Source organism: Euprymna scolopes, chromosome 36 (genome assembly GCF_053919585.1).
Source record: "Euprymna scolopes isolate OS-2025 chromosome 36, ASM5391958v1, whole genome shotgun sequence".
NCBI classification, from domain to species: domain Eukaryota; kingdom Metazoa; phylum Mollusca; class Cephalopoda; order Sepiida; family Sepiolidae; genus Euprymna; species Euprymna scolopes.
Genome location: NC_136517.1, coordinates 71198547 through 71221044, shown reverse-complemented (window position 1 = coordinate 71221044; position 22498 = coordinate 71198547). Strand labels below are relative to the sequence as shown.

Below are 22498 nucleotides of genomic sequence, written 5' to 3'. Positions count from 1 at the left end.
AATCCAGGTTTTTGATTAGTTTTGCAATATCACACACAGATATTTGTATGTTGCATAGTTTATATAGATTTGCAGATGATAATGTGATAAGTTGTGTGTGTCTGTGTGTTCATTAATATTTGTGTGCGTGACTGGAAGGAAATGTTACGGAAATGAGCACCCAGAGTGGGGCACCAGGAACACCCATCTACAGATTCGGGTCGACTAGATTCCACTGCTTTCTTGAAGAAAAATCTGTCTCTTGGTTTGGAAAGACCATTTCAAATAAATTCAGAAAGTTTTCTCACTGGTCCAAAATATAATTATTTGTTTTTATTTAAGACTAGCATGGGTGGCCGGCATTGCTCAGGTGTTTGGAGGTGTGCATTGAGCAAAAAAAAAGTTGTAGTAGGCAGGTAGGCTTGAACCTGTGCCGCGAAGGCGGAAAAGAAAGTGAAAGAAAATCTGACATCTTAGCCGATGTCTCCATGATATGACCGGGAAGTCAAAAGCGTTGAAATTAACTGAAGTCAATCCAATGGTGACGATGACTTGCTAAAATGTCGGCGAAAAAAATCGACCCCTCCTTGTACAAAACGGCCGAGTTTAGGGTGAAGGAATTAATGTTTTCGGTCAATTTTTTGATATTTGTTGTCCGAGATGTTGAGCTTCAAAATGATACTGATCTTGTCAGGATCCGTTGACCCTGTTGAAAGTTTTTGTGAGACATGATGATGATGATGATTGCAATGTCTTGTATGACGAGTGCCACTCCCTCAGACACTTAAAGTCCATGAGCCCAAAAATGACTTCCATCGCCATAGGACCATTTTAATAGACAAATGCCTGAGGGAGTATCTATACACAGATGATGTTACAGAGTCTTAGCTTTGTATGACAGCTAAATCTCTCTCTGGGTTCAAAATGTTGAGATCCAGCAACAAGCAAGAGCAAGATAGCCAGCAACAAGTTAAACTAAAATAAATTTACTAATATTAATATGAAAAATTACATATTTGTTAAATAAAGAGAAGCATCAAGAGGACAGACACCAAAGAAGTGGGATGAACAGATAAAGGTTGATACTGGTATGTTGCTCTTGACAAATGAAAAATTGGTTGATGACCATGATATGGTGGAATTTACCAATGAGCAATCACTGATAACGACTGGTGTGAAAATACCTTGTGAGTCTGTCTAAAAAAGTATGCAAAATAGAGATATCTCCCTTGCACCCCATAAAAAGAACAGTTATTTGTTTTGGAGCATTCTGGGAAAATAAGGTTTTCTGTAACAGTTCGATTGTAAACAAATTTGCCTCAGAAAACACCAATCATCACGCATCCAGTGGCTTTAAAATTATTGGTGCTTTTATATTATACAAATGAAAAAATATTGAAATTCAAGTAAAACAAATGGTACGTATATATAATTGCCATGTTGCAAATCTACTCCGATAGTTTCTTATCCAGAACTGCTAGACTTTGGAATTCCCTTCCAGGTTCCTGCTTCCCCAACAGTACTGACATGCAGAAGTTCAAGTGTAATGTGAACAGACATCTTGCTGCTCAACTCCCTACATAGTATCCCTTCAACTTATGTCTCTGATAGTAGCCCCCTACGTTAAAGTTGCACTGTGCCTTGTTTGGGTGAAAATGTAATTTACAAAAAAAAAAAAAGTAACATATCCAAAAATTATGGAAAACGATTAGGTAGAAAAATAATAATGAAAAACTGTTTTCCATAAAGTTTAGATGAGGAATAAATTTTGTTCAACATTTTGAATTACGGTTGTCATGTGACATAAACAACAGAACTTAATTATCTCCCCTGTAAACTCGTCTCTTTTTCTGGTAAGCATAATGTAGTGATTTCCCTTTTTTTCACTAATTTCTTTTTTCATTAATAATTATTTTTCTACCTTATTGCTTTTTGTAATTTTTGGATATGTTAATATTTGAGACCTTGAGTAAGTTGTTGGAATCCATATTAAATAAAGAAGTAGTCAACCACCTCAACAGAAACAACCTTCTTAGTGACATGCAATATGGTTTCTGCTCTGCAAGATCTACAGCAGATATGCTAACGGTTATATCACATAGGATTAGTGAATCTCTTGCCAAAGGTTTCCTTTCCACGGCAATCGCTCTTGACATATCGAAGGCCTTCGATAAGGTATGGCATAAGGGCCTACTTCACAAGATCTCCAGCTACGGTATTACTGGAAATGTTTTCTCAATCATTAAATCATTTCTCTCTGATAGGTTCATAAGAGTAGTGGTTGATGGGCAGAAATCAGAGGCTCACAGTATTAATGCTGGAGTCCCTCAGGGGTCCATCCTGGGCCCAACTCTCTTCCTGATCTACATCAATGATCTCCCTAAACACATACTTAAATCATTCGTTGACATTTATGCTGATGACACGACCATCTATGGCAACACATCAAAGGCCGTAAATGACAAAGTTCTCTCTAATTCTCTCTCCTCTGATCTTGAGCATGTGGTACAATGGAGGAAGAGGTGGCTGGTCACTTTTACTTCATCCAAAACCAAGCTTCTATCTTTACATCATCAACGCTCTGATCCCCATCTGGCATCAATTAAAATGGATGGCTCTCGTCTTGGGGAGGCTCCATGTTTTGACAAGCTTCTGGGTTTGACTTTTACTCCTGATCTGAAATGGAACACATACATCAAATCTGTTGCCAGGGATGCTAGGAAAATGGTGGCATCCTTCTACCGCTCCAGAAGATATCTCACTACTGATGCAATTCTCTATCTGTATAAAAACCAAGTACGTCCAAGGATGGAGTACTGTTGCCGCAGGAGCTGCTAAAAACAGCCTATCCTGCCTTGACAGAGTACAAAATAGACTTAGTGGGGGATGCCCTTTTCTCTTCCCTGCAACTTCTCTCCCACTGAAGAGACGTTGCGAGCCTGTCTTTGTTTTATCGTTATTTCCATGGCAGGTGATCGTCTGAGCTCCAATCCCTCGTCCCCCCCCCCTTCGCCAATCTTTCACGAGAAACACCCGTCTGGCTGAAACTACTGTCAATAATTTTCCCCACTCTTTATCTGTGCCTAAATCCAAACGTAAATTCCATGAGCAAAGCTTCTTTCTTAGAACTGCACGCCAGTGGAACTCTCTGCCGCTTGCTTGTTTCCCACCTGACTACAACTTGAACGTCTTCAAGTCCAACATAAACAAACTCCTGACAAACCGCCCCCTTAAGTAAGACACTCTATCAAAACCCCTAATACTAATGATTACTACAATACTATCTCATTGATCTCATTGTACATGCAATAACCCTTATCCCTGAGTGGCTTCGGGCCTTAATAAGTGGTGACCCCCATGTAAAAAAAAAAAAAAAAAGAAAAAAAAGAGACCTGACGATCCTCTAGGTACCATTTGTTTCACTTGAAATTCAATATTTTTCCGTTTGTATGAGTGCCAAATCATCTTTCAATTTATAAATTGTTTAATAAATTAAGTTTCATTCTTCAGGGATTATTAAATCTAACTCATATGAAGAGCATATCACCATAAAAAGAAATGTTTCTAAAATTTTGACCATGGAAATTTGTTCCTTTTTTTTTCTACAGCTTTGATTACTTGGCCTCACAAATACCAAACATTATTATGTATATGAGTCTGAAATCATATTTTAATTGCACTATGCACGTTTGAGATATATAAAAAACGATTTTGCTCAATCGGAACTAGCATCATCTTTATAATTGTGTTTGTGTTCACTAATAGTATGTGTATGTAAGAAAGTTTATGAAACGTTTAAAAAAAAAGAATAAAACCTTTGAAGTTAAAAGTAAAAAAAAAAAAAATACAACTTTATTATAGGTCTTTCTGAAACAAAATCAAAATAATTTCAGGAAAGTAAGAAATATGTTTCAAGTTTTTGCTTCCAGACAATGTTGGATTTCTATGCGAGCTGTTTTTAAAAATCTTTGTTGTTTTTGATAGGATATTTGGTTTGTGTAATAATTTTGCTTACGTCATTATGCTGAGTGCCGCACATGATATTCTCAGGGAAGAAAGAGGTGAAACAAACAAGACAGACATTGTAAGTAGATTTCAAAGCCACTTTTTAAAAAATTCTTTTCATAAATTATTGCAGCATTTTGTCTCTCGCAAAACCTTTTGTGGCAGATAAAATAATGTCTTTTGTCAAAAATAATTTATATTTTGTAAAGAATAAAAATATTATAAATGTAGCAATTTTTATAAACATCTGTGTTCATCCCAGACTATTCTAATCTTTAACTTTTCATTTTTGAAAAAAAAATGAAATAATGTGTTTATCTTCTGGCAGGATATGTACAATCTTTTGTAGTGAACATTAGGGTAATAAGAGTTTTACGGAATTCAAAATATGTCATATTTTTGGTATTTTCTGCCACCAAATTCTAACATTTTCATACTCCCAACTTGATCAAGTTGTATCTTCATTAGTTAATCATAGTAGTTGATGTGAAATGTCCTAAATCATTATCTTAAGAATCATCAAATGTTGTTGTAGATATTTATTTGCCTGTGGTCTAGTATCTGTGTTTGTTTGTGATGTATAAACTGGAATTTGAGTTTAAAAGAAGTGGTTTGCATGAATTTGCTCTTGAAAGTTGTCATCTAGTGTCCAGGAGCCAAAACTCAATTAGTTTAAGTTTAATTATTTGTTAGGAGATTAAACAAAGAGCATCTAAAATAAGATGGGGAGGGGGGTGAATATCTAACATAAATCTCAAGAAACACTAATTTAAAAATAGCTATCTTACTTTGCAGCAACAATCAGCTGGTGTATGTAACAAAAATATCTTCAAATTCAAATTAGTCTACGAATTAATGATATACATGCATGATGCACTAATAATCCAATGATTGTTGACATGCCGTAACAACAGCAGCAACCTTGGAGCAGGTTGATTTTTGTTGCTTTCTTTTTCATTTATTTTTCAATTTTTTTGTAAATATCAATTCATAAAAAAATATGATATGAATGTGATGTTCAACAAATGCAGATTACAAAAAAAAGAAAAATAGACTAAAAGTTCCCAAAATATTTTTTTCTGAACGCAAGCAATCAAAAAGAGAACACGGATTCTTAAATGTAGGTCCTACACTGAAGAATAATAATCAAGTAGAATTTAGGTCACATGCTGAGGCGACATTATTGCAACTAACGTTGATATCGATTTCGTTTGGCGGAGGAGGAGCAACCCTAATTAAGTTGTTTGATCACACGATGATTAATCAAGCGATTGTGATTTCTATTGGAACTTTTTATGATTCCATCCTGAGACGTTTAGTGTTTGCAGACCAGATAGTTTCCAGATAGTTACAAAGTATGAAATCCCTGCTCTCTTCTGACAACTGTTTAGACACTCCTAGCATGGCTATCATCATTTGATCATATACAGAAACCACAAAAAACAAAACTATTTGCAGCTGACACATACCAATTGTTTTTAATTCCTTTCATCAAATAGACAAATTGACAGGGTTCTCGTCCAGAATTACCTCTATATTAAAATGTCCCCATGATGAAAAATAAAGAAAATAAAATTTTTTTAAATGATTACTGAAAGTTTGTAAGCATTACACCATAAATTTCACAAGTTTGAATTATTCAGTCATCTCCCTTTGTTTTTCTAGATTGTTTTCAAAATGGCAGACAAGGCAGCCACACTTCTGTTACTCATAAAATTTTATTCTATTATTTAAAAATAAAACTACTTGATCAATTTACATGATTTTTGGAATAATATTTTCTTTTTATCATACAGATTTTTCTTTATATTTTTTTTATTCACATAAAGATCCACTTGCATATCACCGACCAATATTATTTATTATTGTGTGTTTTTTTATATTTTAAGTTTTGGATACATAATCTCTCCATTAGGAAAACAACTGTGTGAAATTATTTTTCTTTAAAGTTTAAAGTAAATTATCTTCTTACATTGCTAGACAAACACAACATCACAAAACAGCACAATTCTTAAATGCAACCCCATTGGAACTGGTGTAAGTATCCATTTTATTTTATGTTGTTGTTTTTTTTTGTCTGTTTGATTTTTTTGCAAAAAGTATGCATTTTATTTATTTATTTTTTTCTGCAATTTCACTTCTACACAAACCAGCAATTAATGATTAAAGGTTGATTTCCTTTTCAAATGGCAAATCACTAATATGGAATATTACTGATGTTGACTTATCAGTAACAAAGTTGACAAAAACCGTAACAGCATCAACAGAGAACCACAAGCGATAAAAATATGTTGGTTTTCTCAACAGATTGGCAGTCATGAAGACAAGTGGAGTGATGGGTCTTGTCATGCGAGATTTCTTCAACATCCTTGTTCTATTACTGACATGTCACACCAGGGGCGATCATGAATTGATTTGGCTTCACAAGCACTTCTCCATCGTCACGATTCAAGGAAATGCCTTGAGCCTGTCAGAGTAGCAGAACATCAGATGAAACTTGCTCATGTCTTCAATATAGTTTTTTTTTAATTTAGTGGTTGAAAGAGATTTTCAAGAAGTTTAAAATTTAAATCATATTTTGTCAAATTATGTATCGAATAAGTTTTAACTTTTTTCATGTTTACCACAGGATTTGTGTCTTCAGCGATTTTGCATTTTTTAAGAAGAAGAAAATTTTCTTTCATTACATCTTGATGATTTCGAATCGGGTCAAGATGTATTGAATACGATTTGATTCATGTCTTAGCCTTCCACAAACGTAACATTGCATCCTTTGTAGATTCTATAAAAGATGCATTGGAATTGCAATTTATTGTCAGTTTTGTTGTCAAGAAGTTTTGTTACCTTAGTGATATCATTGGAGCACAGGGTGGAGCAGGTGCTATTGTGATTGCAGAATTATGATTGGATGAAGTAATTTCAGTGAACTTCTGCCATCACTAACCAGAAGAATGTTACCAGTATTGACAAAGAGAAAAGTTTATCGGACATGTGTATACAGTATGAAAATGTATGGATTTGAAACCTTGCTAGTGAGAGTTTTCTGCATTGCATTGTATTGAGTGAAATGTTATGAAAATTATACAATGGATGTGTAATGTACACATACATCAAATCTGTTGCCAAGGTCGCTGGAAAAATGGTGGGATTCTTCTACCGTTCCATTAGATATCTTACTGCTGATGCAATTCTCTACCTATGTGAAAGCCAGGTACATCCAAGGATGGAGTACTGCTAGAAAGAACCTATCCTGCCTTGACAGAGTTTAAAATAGACTTCGTAGCCATATGGGGGACCCCCTTTTCTCTTCCCTGCAACCTCTTTCCCACAGAAGAGACATTGCAAGCCTGTCTCTACTTTATCATTATTTTCATAGCAAGTGCTCGACTGAACTCCAATCTATGGTTCACTTATACATATGTGTACAAACTTTCATGAAAAACACTCGTCTAGCTGAAACCACTATTAATAATTTTCCCCACTCTTTATCTGTGCCTAAATCTAAACGTAGATTCCATGAACAAAGTTTCTTTCTTAGAACTACACACCTGTGGAACTAACTCTCTTCCGTTTGCCTGCTTTCCAGCTGATTGCAAAATTGTAAAATTGACTTAGTTCTGATGATCGCAGATAAAGATTAAATCTTGACAGTATATGGAGATGTTTGCTGAAGAGAAGACTTTGATGGTATGGTCACATTGGACAAAATGGATGAGAGTTCTTGGGTCAGTAGGTGTAGAACAGTTCAGGTCAGCTAGGAACACATGGGAGGGAATGATAAAATGGGCCCGGGGGGGGGGGTAAAGATCTGGCCAGAGATAGGTTAGTTTGGAAGTCAATTTTTAAAAGCTGTCCAACACATGCCAGTATGTAAAATTAACATTTAACTAAAAATGATGATAATCTTATAAGAATCTAAAAATGTCCTTTTTTTTTTTTAAAAAAAAACTTTTTAAATAAAAAAAGCGAATCAAGAGCAATGAAATGATTTGACATTAACGAACACTGAACTTTATGTCAAGATGAAATTTTTATTTTTCAGTGTTTTTTAACGTTTTGTGTTTGTAGCTTTATTTTCAGAAAATACTTTATCTGCACCAGAGGTACAATATATTTGTAAATATCCCAAACAAAAACAAAATAAAAAATAAAAATGATGTTTCTTGCATCAAGGGAGACTACTCTTGTAAATAAATTATCAATCTGTATCATTAGTCCCCCCGCCTCTCCATTTGCCCATAATGTGATTATCATACTTTAAGAGTAGCTTGCTTTCACATTTATAGTCTTTACTTGAAAGCAGATGAGTGTGTCTTTAGTTTTTAGATGATTAGGTGATTGCATTGCTGACTCTTAGCCTGATAAAAGATCTCTGTGGAAAAATAATATCTTAGAATAATAAAAAAAAGCTTTAGAAACACTGGCATAATCCCTTTCTGGAGAAACAGAAGTCTGCTTTTAGACAACCCATGATGATTAAACTATAATGCCATGAGGCTCATGTCCAAAACCATCCACAAATGCAAAGTCTGTAAACATAAAATCAGGATCCTCTCAACTTAGAATAACACAAAGATGTAAGGATCTACTGTGAATTAGGGGCATTCTAAGTGGGGAGTTGTGCAACAAGATGCTTTTTCACATTACATCTAAACTTCTACGTTTTAGTACAGTCAGGGAGCAGGAGGGAAATTTCGAAAGCTAATAGTTTATGAGAAGAAGCTATTAGAGTAGAAAATCGTCCATCATCTTGAAACGTCTACTATAAAAGGGTTGGATCTTACAGACTGACGGTTTGATTGGGGGTATTTACATTATGGGGGCACCAGTACTTGATGGAGTTATTTACCCTTGATGTATTATTTTTTTTATTTAATCCATGAATTTTGTGATCTTAAAATGTTTCTTTATTATCAAGATTTGACTTCAAATCTCATTCAGTTGCACATTGAATGACGACTGGAGAGAAACTGAATGTTTTTTGCGACACTATCCTCGGATGTCTTCAGTCTCTTTATACAGGGGTTTGTCAGAGATGCTGACATAAGGATACTTCTCATTGGAAGTAAATCTTGACTAAATATTCAAAACATGGTGTGCTGTCTCCTCAAATCATCCAGCACGTTCATCAGCTTGCCAACAAGGAAACCCTCCTTTATTAATAGAGGACAGCTTCTTATATCAAATAAAAAGCTGTGGACAATGGGGAATTAACTAAAAAAAAAATGAGTAAAAATAAATCTATAGTCAGCATTCAGAATAAAAAGGACCCCTCAACTCGTTGATGCACCAGGCAGGCAGGAAGAGGACTGTGACACTATAGCCATGACAAAAGCCAACGAGGGTCAACTATCAGGTTTTGATAAAAAAAGTCCTGGCCCCACCAACTCTAGCAACCAAAGAAAAACAAAATATGAGAGAGTTAAAAGCCCAACCATAGTCAGTTGCAGAAAAGAAGGTTCTATTGTTTTGCTACCAAAGTTTGAAAAGTGGAGCAAAACTTCAAACACAATCCTTATCGAGAACATCAAAAAAACTAACCTCCTTGAGACAGATCGCTAAAGAGTCTTCTTCACTCTTAATGCTTATGTAGTAGCTCTTTGTAGTAGTAATTCTTCTAATTCACTCACCTCCAAAAGACAGAAAGTCTGTTCTGTTTGCTGTCAGGGGTTGGGAGAGGGAAGAGGAAGAAGAAGCAGTAGGCATGGTTGGTTTTATGGGAAAGAGGGAGAGACTAACTGCGAGAATTCCCGAGATTTCAGTGGAATAAAAGATCAAACTCGGACGGATAGGCGACAGTGCTTTTGCTGAAGTAGAGCAAATGATGAGAGGAGAGGAAAGTCCTTTCCTAAAGAAAGAAAGTGAGGCTGAAGGACCCAACAGTTTTTGCTCTTATTTTGCAAGCTGTGTGATAAAAGTTGGCTTGGCTAACATGGCCTCAATACAATTCAAAATACAACTTAATACTAGTAAAGGAAAAACAGGAATTGTATAAAAACCTTTTTTTTTATTATTTTAATCAGAATTAATAGTGCCAAATAACAAATAAGAAAATACTTCCAACAATAATAAATCAAATGTGCAACAAATTTTGGAAAATTCAATTAAGACAAAATTTAATTCACAATCATTTGTAGGTCCCTCGTTATTAAATCTGTCTTGATATTGATTTTACAGAAAAATAAACATCGTTTGGACCATTTCAAAATGTTTCCTTTCCTTGAAACAAATGATTAAGATAAAAATGTTGTTTTATTTTCATAACCTAATATTTCAGGAAGTTAATATTTATTTCTATTTTAAAATGTTTGTTTAAATCATTTTATGTTGCTAAAGACAACATAAAATGTTGTAAATCTTTATTGGAGAAATGTTGTTGTGATGTTACATGATAAATACTTTTATTGTTTTCTTTTCCCTTTCCTTTTTGTTTTTTTTAGTTTTATTTTACCTCCACCAAAGAGACATTAGTTTTTTATCATTCCATTTTTCTTTCAGGCAATTTTACTTGCAGACATATTACCAGGTTTTTTTATTAAGTTGTCTGCACCTTTCTACATCCAAAGACTTTCATACAAGTAAGAACGTTGTCTCCAATTTTTATTCTTTTCATCAATTTAACAATTTTTTAGAAGGATCTTGTGATGTCACTAATTAAACTTGCTTAAAAGAATGTTAACAAACACTTGTTTATTTTTAATGTTGATGAGATCTGGAAGAATGTCACTATTTTCCATGAAAAATACCAACATATTCACCCAAGTATAAATCAATATTGTTCAAAGGAAACGCTGTACTATAACCCTCTAATATTTTTTTTTTTGTTGCTAGAGTACTGGTGATATGGGTTCAGGACCTTTTTCATCAAGGCCTGGTGGATGACCCTGGTTGGCTTCTGTCATGACTATAGTGTCACAGTCCTCTTCCCACCTGGTGCATAAATGAGTTGAGGGATCCTTTTTATCCTGGGTGCCGGCTGCTAGTATTTAGTAGATTTACTTTTACTCATTTTTATTAGTTAATTCCCTATTGTCCACAGCTTCTTATTTGGTATTAGAAACTGTTCTCTATTAATAGAGGCAGGGGAGGGGCTCCCCGTTTCCAACCTGAGGAGACAGCACACAATTAGTTTAGCAGACTGACTAAAAACAGAATGTAGTATCCTGAAGTTTCATCTTATCTAGCTGCTTCTGGAAAAAGAACAGTATAGGACATATTGTCATGATGAAATCTAATCAGAAACTGAACCAACTTTGGCATCAATTCTTGAGTGAGAATTTAACTCGAGTTAACACAGTGTCCTCTCATCTATACCATTATATAAGTCACTGTGCATGTATGAAGCTTAACCACAACTGAACATAATGCAAGATATTGCACCTACATTCAAACAAAACATATCATGCATTTGTTACACTAGATTACGATGAAGGAGCGAGATGAAAAATTAAAAATTGCGCAAGAGAAGATTGCAGTGAAGAAATGAAAAATTAAAGGCAGCAAAAAAAAATGTTTTTTATCTTCCATTTTTGATGCAGTTAAAAATTATTTGTCTGTTGCTCAGATTCACTGGAAAATCTGTGGACAATTTTTGTTGCAATTCAAAAAGTTTACAGAAAATTTAAAATGGCTGCATGAATATTGCTATAGTTTAATACAAATATCCCTATTGATAAGGCATCTGAGGTAAGTATTAAGAATCATCACTAAGTATTAAGGATTCAGCAGATTATTTTAAAATAAAATTTTCTAAACTAAATGTGTATGAACTTGTCCCAGAGGTATATAAACAAAAATGTGAGGATTAAAAATAGACCAAACTTTTGTAGAATTTACCACGAAAAAGTAGATAAGATGGAAACACATTGATCATAATTTCACAAAATTGCAATAGCTAAGGAACACAAGATAATAGGCTAAGGGATCAAAAGATCTGACAGGATTTGACCTTCAAATTTTATTTTATTTGAATGAATATCAAATTTTCTTAGATCTTTTGGGTTTAATTTCAAATTTAGAAACATATTCACATGTTTCTCCTAGTTAATTATAAAATAGTAACTTGTATTCAATGAATTGCATACAATAAGCATTTTGTTTTAGCATTAAATAATTGAAAAAAGGATTGATATGCCATAAAAACAACAAACCCAATCAATTTTTTAAAATGGATATTGTGTTTGGAGATTAAAGAAACAAAGAACAAAAGTGTTGATATGACGTAAAACGGACCAATGCATCAATGAATTGTTTTTTGTTTGAATATGAAATAATCCTATAAATGTTTATATACCAAGTCTGCCACTAAGGTAGCCCCCCCCCCTATTATTATTAGACTACGGAACTTCTCACACCTGCTAGTATCCTCTGTATCTATAAAGTCACCATTTTCCCATGCACAAAGTATTGTTGGCATATCTGAGCTGGTACACTAACCATTGTCTTTCCCTCTTGAACAGAAGTGCAAAAAAAAAAAAAAAGAAATTTTTAAACTAATAGGTTTTGCACTGTCTACCAAGCTCGAGCCCATGTCACATCACCACAATGTTGCATCCCTGTGCTTGTTTTACAAGTATGTCCATTTACTGCATTTGAACCTGCATTATTAAATGAAAATACCCTTGAATCACCCGACTAGTTGCTAAATCCCGCCCTTCCACTGTAAATGCCATAAAATTTTCTACTCTAATAACTTTTCCTCAGATCACTTGCTTTTGGAATTCCTTCCCCCTGTTCCGTATTGCCTCGACTGTACGAACATGCAGAAACTTTGGTGTAATGTGAACAAACAACTTGCTGCCTAAATATCCCCCTAAATTGCCTCCTTATGAATCACAGTAGCTTGATATGCTTCAGTGGAAATGTCTTATTTGTAAAAGTTAAAAAAAAATTTTAATTAAAAAAACTGAAAATACCAAAATCTACAATTCAATAAGATTTTCTTTGATTTTCATTTGAAAAAAGATGTTTTCATTTAAAAAAAGATGTTTTCATTTGAAAAAAGATGTTTTCATTTAAAAAAAGATGTTTTCATTTGAAAAAAGATGTTTTCATTTAAAAAAAGATGTTTTCATTTGAAAAAAGATGTTTTCATTTTTATTTGCAGCTTTAAAATCTCTATCATCATCATCGCGACAACTGTCAGTTTTCTCATTGTTGCCACGGCAGACACAATATGGCTAAGCATTTTAGGTGAGTAATATGGCAGCTGTCAACATTCTAGAGGTTTCATTACAATCACACTATTATGATAAAGACGGCTTATTATTGTTTTTTTTTTAAATCCATATATTTTATTCTTTTGCCAAATTCAATATTTTTCCAGTTTCAAGAATAACAAGTGAAAAAATTAAAAATTTTATGTATTAGTATTAAACATATCTTAAAGTATTTTTATATTTTAAACTTATGCCGGCCACAATAAATAAACAAAACAAAATATTAATTTTTTTTTCAGTGCTTTAACTTAGCAAGTTTTCATAAATTGTTTTCAATTTAATGGCAAATGAACCCTTATTCATTGTTTAATATACAATTGAAAGCATGCAAATAAGTCATTTTTGTTAAAAGATATGTTAAACCAGTAAAAATGTAATCTGTGTGGGCCTGATGACAAATTTCTAACAAATCTCAAAATAATTGTGTGTGTTATGGGCAAAAATCAGAAGCTCACAATATTAATGCTGGAGTCCCTCAGGGGTCCATCCTGGACCCAACTCTTTTCCTGATCTACATTAATGATCTTCCAAATCATATCCTTACATCATTCATAGACATTTATGCTGATGACACTACTATCTATGGTAGCACATCTAAGACCGTAAACGACCAAGTTCTCTCTGATTCTCTCTCCTTTGATCTTGAGCACATGGTACAATGGGGAAAGGAGTGGCTGGTTACTTTTAATGCATCTAAAACCAAGCTTCTATCTTTACATCATCAACGTTCTGATCCCCATCTGTCATCAATTGAAATGAATGGCTCTCGTCTTGGGGAGGAGTCATGTTTTGACAAGCTTCTAGGTTTGACCTTTACTCCTGATCTTAAATGGAACATGTACATCAAATCTGTTGCCAAGGCCACTGGGAAAATGGTGAGATCCTTCTATCGGTCCAGTAAATATCTCACTGCTGATGCAATTCTCTATCTATATAAGAGCCAGGTACGTTCAAGGATGGAGTACTGTTGCCACATTTGGGCAGGAGATGCTGGAAAGGACTTGTCCTGCCTTGATAGAGTTCAAAATAGACTTCATAGCCTCTATCTCACAGAAGAGATGTTGCGAGTTTTTCTCTGCTTTATTGTTATTTTCATGGCAAGTACTCGACTAAGCTTCAATCTATGGTCCCCCCTCACCAAACTTTCACAAGAAACACTCGTCTACCTGAAAACGCTATCAATAACCCCTCCACACACACACTCTTTATCTGTGCCTAAACCTAAACGTAGATTCCATGAACAAAGCTTCTTTCTTAGAACTGCACGCCTGTAGAATTGTCTTCCGATTTCCAGCTGACTACAATATGGTTGTCTTCAAGTCCAACATAAACAAGTTCTTGATGAGCCGTTCTACTTAAGTTAACAAATTTACCAAATTTCCATTACTAATGATTACTATATTGTCCAATTAACTACTGTACACTCTTAACCCTTATCCTCGAGTGGTCTCTGGGCCTTGATAAGTGGTGATTCCTATGTAAAAAAAAAAAATTATATTATTCAAGGTACTGTTCTTGGGTGTTATTCTCACAATGTTTTTAGCCTATGAAATCTCTGCATTTTGTCGAATCTTTTTGTCAAACTCTGGAATCTGTATGGAATATTGAACAGAACACTTTATTTAATCTACAAATGTAACTTACTCTTGTTCTATCAGTCATGACTAGAGCTATGGCAACAGAATATTCTTATCATTGTTTTGACTCTCGAGTATATATCCGACACGGACACATTTAATCAACTGAGAACCACATCACTCTATATAAAAGCATATTAGATATCAACGGATACACACTCGAGTCAAACAATGAAAAGAATATGCTGTTGTCCTAACCCTAGTAATGACCAGGTAGAAGTCTTAAGTAATTCGTAATTGTATTAATCACACCGAAGATTGAACCTTCAACAATAACTCCAGAAGCACCTCACTTGGAACTAATTATTACTTAACACTAATATTCGTTATGCCACGGGTCCTTTCACCTGAAGAAGGTCAGAGGTTATATTGGCTGAAACGTTATGTGAATGACATTCAAGATTTAAAAAATACTCCAGATGATACAAATATCAATCCTCATCTCAAGAATTCTGAAACCGTGTATATTGTTGCAATATATTCAAAACATCACACAATAAGTCCCAGGTTTGACATAGATTGCATAATTAATAAAAATCCATGTGATTTTTATTAAATACCAACCTTCAAATGACGCATGTTAAAATTTGAGCTCGATTAAATTAGTGAAGTTATTGTTGTAAATTTTCAAAACAATAGAAACATCTAAAAATTTTGTGTGTTGATAAAGCATTGCTTTTTGATAGCAAAAATATTGTTTGAGCAAAGCGTGTCAGTTGTACACTGTGCCATTTGAAACAGTGGTTAAAAAGTGATATGTAAATTTTAAATGTGATCATACCAACATAAATGATACTGAATGTTTAGGTTGCGCAAATTTGGTACTTGTTCTGGAAAACATAAAAAATGTTCACAAATTCGTTTTTTCTGATCATAGATTAAAGTTGTATAAGATAGCAGAGGAATTGAAAATCTCAGAAGTCCATTCAACATTTTGCATTAAGTAATGAAGCTGTATTCAAAGTGGGGGCTGCATTTGATTACAGCTGATCACAAACAAAAATGTGTCAACGATTAAAAGCGTTGATCACAGCTTTTTCAACATAAGAGTTTTTTGCATCAATGGTTGTGACATGGATGCATCACTTCAGAGTCAAATCAGCTGAGTTGAAAGCAGCAGATGAAAGCCGTTCCAAATGACCACGATGCAAACATCAGCAGGGGAAATTTTAGCCTCCATAATTTGGGGTGCACACAGTATTTTGTTCATCAATTATGTTAAGAAAAGAAGAATCATTGGTAACAAATCTTATCTAGCATTATGTGTTTGAAGGAAGAAATCAAGAAAAAAAAATAGCAACAAATGAAGAAGAAAAAATTACTCTTTTACCAAGGCAATGTATCCTGTCACAAGTTGATCACAAATACAAAGGTATTGAATTGTAAGAGAGGCATCAGTATATCACTCTAGAAGAAGACTATGTTGATGAATATAGTAGAATTTTGCCTAAAACTTGTTTTTATTGTATTAGTTAAGATCGGGACTTATTGAATGGTGCGTATAATAATAATAATATAAATTTTTTTATATATATTAGAAGTTCAGCCTGGCTTTGCTCGGGCCCTATGTATTGTTCATAACTTTATGTGTTTATTTATATATATATTAAAAAGTTTGACTTGTGTCCAGGTAACCTACATCTAAAATTTCAAGTGTTTAGACCCAAAATTGGTGGAGGAGTTTGGTAGAGTCTGCAACGGTCAATTCTTTCAACTTTGACCTCTTGCCAACCAAATTTTTGCCTAAAAACTGATTAAAATGCTTGCTTGCATGTCGAAATACCCTTTATGTAAAATTTCAAATGTTTAGACCCAAAATTTGCTGAATAGTTTGCTCAAGACCGCAAAAGTCAAATCTTTTGAACTTTGAGCCCTTGGCAGCCAGATTTTTGGCCAAAAAACAATAAAAAAGCTTACCCTATTGTTGTATAGTGGGGGAATATATTGGGGGTTCATATTGGACAGACATTAACGGGACATGTGTAACGGGGACACAGAACAGATAATGATAATACTGAGGGACTTCATATATAACAGTTCTTATAACACAGAATGATAATGACATATATATTACGTCATGACGATGTGATGATAATGAGGGAGACATTTATAACAGACTGGGATGATTCTTGGAGACTTTTATACAGACTGGAAGATATGATACAACAGTTCTTAACACATATAGAGGGGAGGAGATACATTATTGTTTCTGGAGGAGGCACATTACTTGTAAGGGGTTTATACAAGAGTTTGTTTATAGATGAATACAAAACACATTTACCTTTTCGCGTTGGTGGAAACACGACACGAAAGACAACAAAGTTACAAAATATAGATGATTTCTTTATTCCTCAACCGGCCGATTGGTGATGTCAGGAATTCAAATCTGTACAACTACATCGTCTCTCTTCTACCCTTCGCCTCTAAGGGGCTCCCAGTCTCCAACTGACTATCATTGTGTGTGATCTTCTCTCTGATTCTCTCTCTCATCAACTTCAATATATTGATAAATTACTTTATGATGTCAGAAGTCTACTTTGACCAACGTGACTATATCACGTTTTCTACATATGTCTGTCCAAACACACTTTTGGCAAACAAAAAATTTCCAATTTTAATTGTTCAATATCTAACCTATTTTTAATTTATAAACTCGCATTGTCCATTCTTTTAACTGACATATTTAATATCCAGTTATTCTAAAAGAATGGACAATCATATTTTTTTTTTTTTTTACATAAATGATATTTAGTTATTTTTAAAAGAATAAACAATGGACTGCATTCCTAGGAATTCAATTATCCACTTGCTGACAGGGTTCGATTCTAGGCTTTTCCTAATATCATTTTCACTTATCTAGTCTGCCTTCTTACTTACATGAGAAGGGGACAACCTTCTCATGTAATATTATGTCTGAATACACTTTATGTAAATTTTCAAATGCTTAGAGCAAAAATTAGCTGAGTAATTTGGTAGAGACCACAAAGGTAAATTTTTTAAAAACTTTGACCCCAATTTTGACCCCTTAGCATTTATTGTTTTGGCCTCAAATCAAATTAAAAAGTTTGATCCATGTCCAAGTAACCTACATTTCTTAAAATTTCAAGTGTTTAGACCGAAAATTGGGGAAGGAGTTTGGTAGAGTTTTCAAAGGTTAAATCGTTGAACTTTGACAGCCAAATTTCTGCTCAAAAACCCATTAAAAAGATTTTCCCAAATCTCAATACCCCTTATGTAAAATCTCGATTCTGTAGACTGAAAATTGACAGAGTAGTTTGGTAGGGAAATGTATACAAACAGACACACTGACACACACACCCACACACACACACAAACAAACATATAATTTCACTTTTATAAATATACTAGCATTACAGCCCGACATTGCCCGAGTGGTTGAGCAAAAAAAAAAAAAAAAGTGGTAGTAGGAAAGCAGGCTTGAACCCGTACCAAGAAGGAGGAAAGGAACGGGGGGGGGGGGGGGAAACCTGACATCTTTGCTGTTACAACCTCTACTAAACCGGAAGTGACCGGAATGTTTTAATTAAGGCTAGACAATCGAAAAGAGAGGATGACTATCAAAAATATCGGCGAAAAAGCGACCCCCCCCCCCCCGTAGAAAACTGCCCTGTTGAAGGTGAAGATATTCATATTTTTAGCCAATTTTTCAATATTTGTCATCTGAAGGGTCGAGCTTCAAAACGATACTGATCTTGTGAAAATCCGTCGCCTCTGTCGAAAGTTTTAGGCAGATATGCAAACATACATACATACATTTATATATTGGTAGCTCAAATTTTCGACCCAAACCAATTAAAAAGCTTGCCCTATCTCTGAATACACTTTATGTAAAATTCCAAATGTTTCAACCAGAAATTGTCTTAGTAATTTGGTAGAGATCGCAGAGGTCAAATTTTTTTAACTTTGACCCCTATTATGACCCCCTTAACATTTATTGTTTTAGACTCAACTCAAGTTATTAAGTTAGATCCATGTCCAAGGAACCTATATCTAAAATTTCAATTGTTTATACCCAAAATTGTCGGAGGAGTTTGGTAGAGTTCTCAAAGGTCAAATCGTTGAACTTTGACCCCTTAACAGCCAAATTTCTGGCCGAAAATGGATTACAAATATTTTCCCAACTCTCAATACACTGTATATCAAATTTCGAGTCTGTAGGCTTAAAATTGACAGAGTTATTGTGTAGGGAAATGTACACAGACAGACAGATAGACAGACACTTTCACTTTTATAAATATATATATATATATATATAAATTTAAAGGAGATTAGAATAATAGTCTAAAGAGCTAAGTGTATTTTAATGTAATAGTGAAATTACTAGTTTAATTAAAATACAGGAAATTCTCGTTGTAATTTAGATATATAATAAGCTCGATAGTTAAATGTCCTAGAGCTAATTCAATATTAAGTAATGTGATTTACAATTTAAAAGTTTTAAAATTTTTAAAATTTAAAAATCAAAATTTAATTAAATTAAAAATCAGTTTCATAAGAAGGAACAACAACAAAGTCAATTATCTGTACGATCGTTTCGGAAATCCGTGCTTTTTATTTGTGGTATACATGAAGTCACGTAGAATAATTATACATAGTTTTTTTGGTAAGCACGGTCTCCTCATCAGCAAATTTAGGAGGATTTCTATTGAATTGAAAAGACACCAAAAATAAACCTAGCATTAAAAGTAAGGCAGATGAATCTGAAAAATTGAAGTAAAAGGTTTGGATATAAAATTTATAAGAAAATTAATAAGGAAATTGGTATAGGTTAGAGATAGAAATGAGTAGAAAAAATATATATATTTTTGAATTTACATAATAAATTTGATTTAAAAATATATATATATATATAATTACCTTTTGGTTTTCATTTTTTTGAAATCAGGAACTGTATTTAAAGTAGTCATTTAGATGTTTGCTATAGCTTTTTATTTTATTGAATGATGAATTTTAAAAGGGCGACGCTCGTGCAGTAAATTGTTTCCGTTAGCGTATTTTGATTTAGAGACGCCACAGTTAATATCTATAGAGAGAGAGTTTTTTTTTTTTTTTTTTTTTTTTTGCAAGTTTTTAAGGGGAGATAATTGTCATGGCTTTATTTATTATTTGATTTACGAGTCTAAGGGCGGTAATTGGTTTAACTTAATTTATTAAAAAAAAAAAAAAAAAAAAAAAAAAAAAAAAAATCTATTTTTACTAATGAGTAATTTTTAATGATTTAAGGTGGTTTATATTTATTAAATTTAAACCAACGTTTATGATTACACGATAGAAGCTCGTGTCTTGAATTTACTAGTTTGGTTGTGCTTTTTATATCTTCATATTTTAAAATTTTTACGGTTTCTTTTGTACATAATGTACAAAATTTATCTCCTGGTTTATATGATTTGCAAGTCTCAATTATTTGCCATTTTAAGTTGAAAGAAATATTGCTATTTTTTAGTTGCCAAATATAGTTGGATAGAGTAGTTTGGTTTGATAGAGAGTTATTTTTAAAAGAATGTTTGTGCGTTGAAATTCTATGTTTTATTGGGCCAGATGTGGAACCAATATATATTACCTCTTGATTATTATGATTATTTTCCGTTAGGTCTATTGTTGGATTATAATGTGGTGGGTTGGTTAATAATTGATCGGTAGATTGATTTAAGTTGGTGTTATTATTTAATTCGGTAGTTGAGTTATGGCTGTTGATAGGTTCTTGTATATTTGGAGTTTTTGATACTGTGCAGCTATAGATAACATTTTTAATTTTACATGAGCCTTGTAGGGGACATTTATTTTTTCTTCTACAGTTACAGTCCGATGTATTTTGTATAGTTGCATTTTGTAGTTTATTAATTTTATTATTATTAGAGCTAATTATTTTCTGATGAAGGTTAGGCATAGTAGAGTAAGAGACTTTAATTGTGTTCTTATTGAAAATCTTATTATATCTATGGGGGGCTTTAAAGTTCTTATCTAATATTTTAAAAAATTCTCTAGCTATGTTTGTTTCTAGGTTTTTGGAATACGGGGGGTTGAACCATAGGATCTCCTTGTGTCTATTCTTACGTTTGCGGGTTTTAGTTTGTTGTTTATTTATATTATTATCTAATATTTGTAGTTTGGTTTTATCTTTTTTTGTCTCCTGGTTATTTTTCTTAACTCGTATACGGGAAGACATTGCCATATTATATGTTATTACGCTCTTAATAGGTTTATTTTTAATGCAGTTTATGTTTCTATCATTTTCATTTATGAATTTAATTTGTGAATTATATCCAGAGTTTTTAAGGGCTTCATTATAGTATTTTTCATTTTTGGTAAATATTGATTTAGTAGAAGACAGTCTAGAAATTCTTAGAGCGATATTGGGAACTATTGATTTTAATATTGATTTAGGGTGGTTTGATTGATTGTGGACATATAGAAGTGATTGGTTAGGTTTATGGTATGGTTCAAAGGTAGAATTTTCAAGATTTAAGGTTATGTCTAAGAAATTAACAATTTTTTTATTAGGGTCGATTTTTATACTAAGTCCATAATTTTTAAATAATTTATGTAGAGCTTTAATTGCATTTTCATAATTTTTATTAGTAGAATTCGTTATGAAAAGTGCATCATCTCTATATAGCCCTCCTTCAAGTTTGAATTGTTTATGGAGTATACAATGTATTTCATTTAAAAGGAAAAGGCCAACTAGATCAGTGACCTGAGTCGAGTCCGTCGATCCCATTAAAATGTTGAAGTGGTTAGGGGTATTTTTCCTGGTCCAATATTTATTATCAAATGTTATTAAAGACTGTCTAGCTATAAGTATTAGTTTAGTTTCGTCTTGAGTTATATTAGTTAATTTTCGTGCCATTAATAGAGATTTATTAAGTAGGATAGGTGATATAGATTGGTAATATGATTCAATGTCAAAAGAAAGAAATTTAATATTATTTTTATTTTGAATATTAGAAAACCAGTCGATTACTTGGTTTGAAGATTGCCATAGTGGGTATTTTATTATGGATTTAATTTTGGGGATAATTCTATCTAATATGTTTTTACTAACCAGTCCTATATCTGATTTCGAGGGGCAAATGAGTCTAATAGTAGGGTTGATAGGAGATTAGAATAATAGTCTAAAGAGCTAAGTGTATTTTAATGTAATAGTGAAATTACTAGTTTAATTAAAATACAGGAAATTCTCGTTGTAATTTAGATATATAATAAGCTCGATAGTTAAATGTCCTAGAGCTAATTCAATATTAAGTAATGTGATTTACAAAAACCCTAAGAGAAACATAGACACTGAAAATTTTGAAAATGACTTAATCAACCTGATTAAAAATATTAAGTTTAAGAAAAATAAAAAATATATCACTCCAACACTTAAAAAAATAAATAAATTTTCAAAATCTATTTCTACAAGCCACCAAAATAAACTCATAGTACCGGCAGATAAAACTGGAAATTTCTACACAATGGACTATATACAATATAAAAATCTAATATATAAAGAACTTAATAAAAATTATAAAACTACTAATAAATCAGCACTAAATAAAATAAATAATGATGCAAAAAACATTTTAACTAAACTTAAAATAGATAAATACACAGAAATAACAGTACCAGGTACCCCGAGATTTACTTTAAAAGACCACA

General features: G+C 33.0%; 1 protein-coding gene across 2 annotated transcripts in view; it reads left to right on the top strand.

Annotated features, from left to right (window-relative positions):
• Window positions 1-22498, top strand: part of LOC145260575 (battenin-like) — a 141221-nt gene that overhangs the window by 60620 nt on the left and 58103 nt on the right. For both annotated transcript variants that reach the window (XM_080118853.1, XM_080118854.1), the window contains exons 4-7: window positions 3964-4063; window positions 5965-6021; window positions 10483-10562; window positions 13091-13176. In XM_080118853.1, the coding sequence (XP_079974979.1) occupies window positions 3964-4063; window positions 5965-6021; window positions 10483-10562; window positions 13091-13176 (323 nt within the window). The remainder of the gene's footprint in view (window positions 1-3963; window positions 4064-5964; window positions 6022-10482; window positions 10563-13090; window positions 13177-22498) is intronic.